The sequence below is a fragment of the Lissotriton vulgaris genome, chromosome 5, assembly GCF_964263255.1.
Source record: "Lissotriton vulgaris chromosome 5, aLisVul1.2, whole genome shotgun sequence".
NCBI classification, from domain to species: domain Eukaryota; kingdom Metazoa; phylum Chordata; class Amphibia; order Caudata; family Salamandridae; genus Lissotriton; species Lissotriton vulgaris.
Window position 1 is genome coordinate 211484915 of NC_141693.1, and position 7683 is coordinate 211492597.

The following is a 7683-nucleotide window of genomic DNA, read 5'->3' on the forward strand; positions in this document are numbered from 1 at the left end:
AAAGAGTTGTTATTGGTGTGATGTTAGCTTGTGACCTGTAAATCTCTTCAGAAAGATTCAGCAAGTGTATAACTGGAAAATTAGTTCTACAGGAATAGGTGAGTCAGTGGAGCGCCTGTACTGTAAGACATGTCTGAGAGAATATAGAACTGGCAGCCCTGTCGGGGTCATTGACAATGTGTGTTAGAGAAGCAAACTTCAGTGAGGGTGGTGGTCACTCTGCCAACCAGGAGCTGATCCCAACCAAGTCCTCAGAGGGACTGGCCGGTTGTATGTGTTCGATGACGAAAACATAATCTAAAGAAGATGATTCTGATTAAATGTTTTCGTACTACCTTTCCTGGAGATTTTTTTTTAAGAATGAGTTGATCATGTTGAGAATGAGTTGATCATGTTGACGAAACAAACCTGGTGAAAACCATTCTTGAAGAAATATTTACTTCAGGGTAGTTCTTTGTATCTTTTAGGAGTGTGATCTTTTTCATACCCCCTTGATTCTTTTTCCTTTTTTTTAAGCATTTTCTTTTATTCTTTTGTGCCGGGTCATGGTAGAGATAAAAGAAAGACTGCATGGAACCTTTTTTGACTGCAAATGTAAATTTTCTGTGAAAACATTTCTGTAAAAAAATGGTATGTCATCATTTTGACTTTTCTCCCAAATAAAGTTTAGTGGCCTGATTTCGTCAGACTGACTTTCTTCAATTTAGAATTTCTTCATAATGATGGACTGTCCATACAGGACATGCAGATATCCCACACTTAGCTAGGAAATATGTTGCTGCTTGCATTGTTAAATACAAAGAGATCCATGCCTCACCCAACCTTAGGAGGGCGAGACATCATTTGTTGTTGGAGGGAAATAATGTTCTTGGTTACTGTGCCAGACCCTTGAATATTTGTAATATTTAATGAGGTTATCTTCAGGGCTCCATTGAAAAAACACAATTTCTTTCTTGATGTTTTAGTCCAAACATTTGAAAAATCATTCAATAAATTGACTTATGTGCTCACATTTAAAAAGCATTTCTTGGAGTGGAACCAATCCAAGCCTCCCTTGAGAGAAAGGTGTTCGTTGAGTGTTTTATTCTTGTTTTAACCGGGGCTTCGTTACGCTATTAATGCAGCCGTATTAAACACTCTAAAGATTATCGGATTTTTAGTAGGATTAAATAGGCTTATACGGGCATCAGAAGATGCTGTGACAGACCTTTGCCCCAGAAATGCTGGGTGATCTCAAGTCATATGAACCTCTCCCTGGAACTGCCTCGCCCTTCACTGAAACCAATCGGGTGTTTCCAGGTGCTTTCTCTTCTGTCCTCTTTGCGATTGTGTTTGGGTCAGGATTGCTGTTTTGATTTCTCAGGTCGTATTTCTAGTTTATTGTAGTTTAGTTACTTCTCATGTAATGCTTAACTCCCTTGTTTCAGTTTGTCATCTCCCTCTAGCAGAGCAGGTGTATTTTTCCAGTGCCTGAGATTTTTTCATATCTCAACCAAGGGGATGCTAGTGGGTCTTGCGCCAAAAATAAATCTTCTAAATTGCGTTCTTTTCTTTTTCACCAAAAGTCATTGGATGCCAGTCCCTTAAGTGGCAGGTCCATACTCTACCAGATGGTGGCGCTGTACACGTACCCAGCAGAGGGCCCTGAAGACCTCCAGTTTGAAAAGGGAGATGTGCTGGATATCCTTTCAGAAGGTGAGATATTTTACCTCAGCAGTCGCATACTGGTTTCTGCCAGGCAGAGACTTGTAGTAAATGAAGATGCAGGGTAGCCAGCGGTATAGGTGAAACAGGATAATGTTTATTCAGAAAGTAGGAGTCTTAGGTTACAGGTAAAGATGGTAGTAAGGAAGCCCCACCGGCAGCAGCATCCTTGCTGCTCAGCCCAGGCACTCCAATGGAAATTCAGTCAACCAGGCACACATCAGCATTCTAATTACATCACAGTCACTCTGGCTGAGAAGCAGGGCACTTAACACTAGGGGGAGAATGCGTGGCATAGAAATGAAATGGTCACAAGACTCTACACCGATGTACCTAGGAGAACTAGGCACATCGTCCAGGCTGCTTAGTTAACAATACTTAGCATTTTGGTACTTGGAACCCAACTTGGGGTAGAAAGCAATGACTGACTCCTTGTGTTGCACTTAATATGTACTGGCCTCCTGGAACTTCTGAACTTCGGGACTTTGACCACCCCCCTTCATGTTTAAAAGGAAAAATGTCCATGTACTACGTTGTGATTTTTATGACGCCTCTCATTTCAATTTTGTCCAGCTCATGAAAATGAAACACTTTATATTGTAATATAGAGTATGATGCTCATATGATGATATCCAGAGTTTCTGGATATCCATGCGAGATAATTAAGTATATATATATATATATATATATATATATATATATATATATATATATATATATATATATATATATATATATATAATATACAGTTAAATTGAACAGGTTTGGTTGTTTACAAAGTGAGAGGTTATCCTGAAAATCTGACATAGTTCTTTACTTTGCACACAAACAATGGACAATCCTTATGTAAACAATGTGCACTTTTTATAGGAGTGGTGTTCAATTGGCTGGTGCTAATATGACCTGATTTTCTGATGACATTTCTTTATGTTGCAAAAGATTTTGGCAGGATAAACATACATTGACAAAGGCAATAGGTCTCGTTTTAATGTGCCAATGCATGGAACTACAGAGAATCACAAATGTTGCCGATAGGTGTTGCATGCTCAAACGCTGATTATCACATTAACGCCAGCTCTTTCCGCTTTGTTGTTGATAGGACAAAATATTATTTTCTGTATAAAATGTATATGGGATATCAATAATTGAATATGACAAACATTATGATGATTGAGTATGGTTTTTACATGTAGAATAGTACCTGAAGCATTCCATAGGAAGGACTTCCTGGAAGGCAGAATGATGGCCCAAACAGCCCTTAGAATGAAATGAAAGAGTGATACTCACCTGGGTGTAGACAAAGCCCACTCTATGTATATGTTAAAGAAATGGTAACAATCGATCACCAGACAGCTAAGAAGACCTAAAAACTGGGCACACTCATGTTGCACTAGTTTGTGCATATGTGACACAAAATGGAGCAAACAAAGTGTGCCTCCTTCCATGTTACAAAATTGTTTTCGACTTTGTGGTACGATCCGTTGTTAAGCATGTAATTGCACAAGTGCAATAGAAATGTTATCAAATAAATGTCAGGCATGAATAGTTTTTTTTATTTGTTAACAATTATAAAGCACACTGATTTTGCACTATTTTACGACATATGTGATAACAATTTAATTTTTTTCTCAAATTTAGCTCTGTTACCTTTGAAAATTTGGTATTTTTTATTTTTTCAATTTCTTATATGAACACTACAAGCATAACATGAAATCTGTTTGTATAATGTTTTGCTCTCCTAACTTATTTCCTAATACATGAGCGTAAACAATCGAGGAGATGGATTTTCATTGATGGCCTCCCCAATACACAGTTTCAGTGTAAGGCCCCAAGACTCTCCATAGCTCTATTTCCCAGGCACATCACCTGGGCAGTCTTATCATGTAGGTCTGGCTGGGTTTCTTTGTGATGTGAGCGATGTTTTTCTTGATCCACAACCACGGTGGTCTTCAGCCTTTTGAAGACCTTTTCTTGCAAAAGGTTCTTCTAGCAAAAGATAATACCTGGGATTTGAATTATACTGACTAAACAGCACCTCCAGCATTTCACCCCATTCATTCGGTGAAGAAATGGTTTTAGATTTCATGGTCATGCAGTCCCATCATGAGCTGTCTCCATTTATGTGAATCAGTAGTGATGCATTTCTGGTTATTATTTTAATCATCCTGGAGGATGAGGAAATACAAACAAGAGAATTTTTAGAAGTAAATGGTGAAGAAAGAACACTGAATTGCAGTGTGGTCAGTCTAGTGCATCTGTTCTGTGTATACAGGTCCACTGGAACTATGTGACAACGAACAATCAAATTATGTCATGGTGACTACACTGACTAAAGGATGTATACAGAAAATGCAATTTATGCAGCACACTCTGTGACAGCCTCATTTCACTATTTTGTCATTGTAACACAAATGAGTATTTTCTGAGCAAAGGTTTCACCTAATTTGTACCAGCATAATGTCTGAATATTTTACACGCAAGGCCTGAAAGATGAGCACTTATCCTTTGTGAGGGTCTGCCGCTGGGCGACGGCATTTGTTTGGCTTTTTTGCAACTGCTATTCCGTTTAAATTAAGAATTCGTTTTACTCGAAATATGCAAATTATGTAGCACATGCTGGATTATCTGGCAAGTGGTATAATCCATAATAGTACGGAAGGTGCTATGGCTGCCTATATGTTAGTCCTTTGTTAATGCCTACTACACATTTGGATGGTAGTGAGTCTTACAATGGTATATTTTGTTTGAAACAATATACTGACTTCTCTGCATTCTTTTTTTATTTCTTTTGCAAGTGAATGAAGACTGGCTAGAAGGTCACTGCCACGGGAAAATTGGAATTTTCCCAAAATGCTTTGCTTCTCTAGCTGAATGAAACATCCTTCAACATGCACAAGAATTCATCGGACCCCAAAGATGTGGCTTGAGTTTCAGGGGCTTCAGCAATGAACATATCAGCCCTCATTACAGTGGATGCTGTAGTTATGTGGACCCTGTGTCTTTCTCACTAAAGAGCGCTCTGTTCAGACGCCCAAGGAAGTGATGACGTACAACCTGAACAGCCAATGAGTGGGATCCACATCTGAAGACGGACTACATCCCACGCCGCATCAGCCGTGGCTTCGGGGCCTGTAGCAAGGCATGTGATTTATGTACAGTGTACTTTTTCCTGCAGACTTCTATATGGAAACAACGGCATGTTTCATACCAGAGCCAGGTGCATTTCTTTAGGTACAAACTGTTCACCTTTCCATTCCGGACATTGTCGGTAAAAGCATGAATACAATGAAAAGACATAATTTTTCGTGAAAAGTAAAGCCTCCTATTCTCATCACAGAGCGTTTGAAGAAGTTTCTCTATTTAAGCTGTTGAGAGGGAAGTAGAACCAATAAAAGTGTGCTAAATTTGAGCCAGTGGTTTCCCGTGCTCGGCACAGACACTTAATTGTCAGCACTGGCAGCTATGAAAGTCTGCCACATAGAGGCACTGTTTGACTAATTTAGAGATGAGCACAACAGTTGCTAATTTCTTGTAATTAAACTAATACCTGTCTCCCAAGCGCCTCTTATAGCTTTGAGGGCCTGGATAGTCGGAATTGTAGCTGTGTTACTGTCCTTGGCAGCTCTGGAAGGGTCAAAGGGTGGTGCAAGCTGCAGTGGTCTTTACAAGGGCCCTCACAGTTATGTTTTATACAAATTAAGCGCTGCCATAAAAGTTCATGTGGAAGGAAGCTCTATATTTTCTGTGTGTGATGACGTTCGAAAAACGAGTAAGAATGCCTCTGTTTCACACTTTTTAAAATCTGTTTATTATGAATAATTAAAGACATACATGTGCAAATCTTTAATGACTTGTTGAACACTCACAAATATATATATATATTTTTTTTTTGGGTGGAGTTATATATAGCACAAACTAGACCCGATGGTATCAGATCGCCAGAGGCGCAACTAGAGCCACATTTCGGGGAGGGGGGACGCTACGAAAAAATTTCGGGGGGGGGGGGGTGGCTGAAACTTTAAGCAATAGGCAGAGTGGAGCTACGGGGGCTCTTGAAATGGGTGAAACAACATCAAAGCCTCATTAACATGCACATGGTCTTTTAAAGACCTGCGAAGTGCACGGGGAGATTAAATGATTTGCCCAGAATCCCAGAATGTGGCGCGTCCCTGCCGAGATTCGAACCCAGTTCCGAGGTCGACCACCCTAACCGTTAGGCCACATTCCCTTCCCCGAGAATGTGTAAGTTACCAAATTATTTATGAACTCGTCAACATTCTTGGAGTAAAGCTACTACTAGGCACTAGGGGTGCCTAGTAGTAGCTAGTTTAGAAATGTATGCAAATACATGACACAGCGTCCATCTAAAAGGAATTATGCAACCGTGGGCTCTTATAAAAATAAAAACAGAGTTAACAAAGAGAACCTCAAACAAAAATATTCCTCAGTAAATCCATAGCATACAATGAACAATAGTAGAGCTCGATGTCATGAATTACTAAATAGTCGGAGTTCCTGAACGGGATGGGGCAGTTAGTCACAAGTGTCCTCCTCATGATAGCCACCAGGTTCCCCCTCTCAAACTAGATCAAGATTATCAAAGGCAAACCTTATTTCAGCCCAAAGGGATGCAATTGGATGTCGCTTTCAGGAATTCAGTTCCTCGGTATGCAGCTCAAGGCTCACTTAGCCCATAGCCTCATGTCGGCATGCCTCTTATCAAAAGGAGTTGTGACTTACAGAACACAGCTATACACCTCTCTGAGAGCATCACTGCCAAATCTAGAAATGTATTGCCAGCTCTTTTAGATTTAGGTCTTGGAAAATTCCCCAGTCAGGTAACTCTCAGGGGTGTGCAGCAAGCCCCTATAAAGTACTAGTTCTAATTGGCTCGTAATACTTTTCCAAAACATCTCCACTGAGACAAACCCATACCATGGGCTTCACATCAGGGTAGTCGTACATAGGGCAATGTATGTCAGGGGAACCATTAATCTGATTCAAACATCTAGGAGACATGTATGTCATATGTAATTAATTAAACCACATGTATTTAAATCTCATAATCCTAGATAATATATGTATGTTTGAAATGAAACAGTTCCAGCTCTTTACAGAGAGAGGTGCAATTCCTTTTCGACAAAGATGGTCTTGTTGTGATAATCAGGGATTTATAACCACACTATATAGTGCTGCATATTGCCCATAGTAAAGAGCGACTGTGATAATTTGTGCGTGTCAAGCATGTCTCCCATTTCTGCCTCACAGCGTGCAATAGAAAGGCATATTTTAAAAATTGAGATGATGGGAGATCCGATCCCTCGATCAAGGTCTGGAGGGGAAAAGTGTCCCTCCACAACCAGCTCCTCTATCATCAACCGGTTCAATGCAGTCCAATGGGTTAAATCATTCGACATGTGAAATCCAGCACCATCCTGGAAACCCACCAAATGGATCATAGGTGCATATAGTTGACAGTCTCTAGTTTCCTGCCCGCATCTTGCCCAATATATCAGAGCTACTGACACCAGTAGGTTACTTCCAAAGAGTTCTCATTTGGGTTTCTACAAGCAGGACACTAGCTCCCCTCTGACTATCACCTGTCCACCTGATCCAAGTGGGTAAATACTCCTCCAACCAGCCACTTGGGCAGCCACTGAATCTCCGCTGCAGAGTAGTATAGCTTGAAACTGCGACAGCCAAGACCGCCGCCCTCCATCAGAAGTTGTAAACCTTCAATGGATGCCATGTGTCTACCAGATGCCCTTACAATGGCTTTCACTGTTGTCTCCAAAGACTGAAACCAGATCCGAACCCAGAGAGGAAAATTAATTTATTAGTGACTAGCAGCCCGTTACGACGTTGTCCGGGCACCACCCATTTTTCAAATGGGTGGTGAAAAAATATGAGTATGTTGCTGGAGATGCGGGCCGCCGTGCCACCAACGTACTTACCGGGGGAGGGTAAACACCCATTATT

The 7683-nt window shown here is 40.6% G+C and overlaps 1 protein-coding gene across 1 annotated transcript in view; it reads left to right on the forward strand.

Annotated features, from left to right (window-relative positions):
* Positions 1–5551, forward strand: part of NOXA1 (NADPH oxidase activator 1) — a 91767-nt gene extending 86216 nt beyond the window's left edge. Inside the window, 3 exon segments of the mRNA XM_086921184.1 lie at positions 1566–1695; positions 4500–4569; positions 4571–5551. Coding sequence (XP_086777310.1) covers positions 1566–1695; positions 4500–4569; positions 4571–4631 — 261 coding nt within the window. The 3' untranslated portion in view covers positions 4632–5551.
* The last annotated feature ends 2132 nt before the right edge of the window (positions 5552–7683 follow it).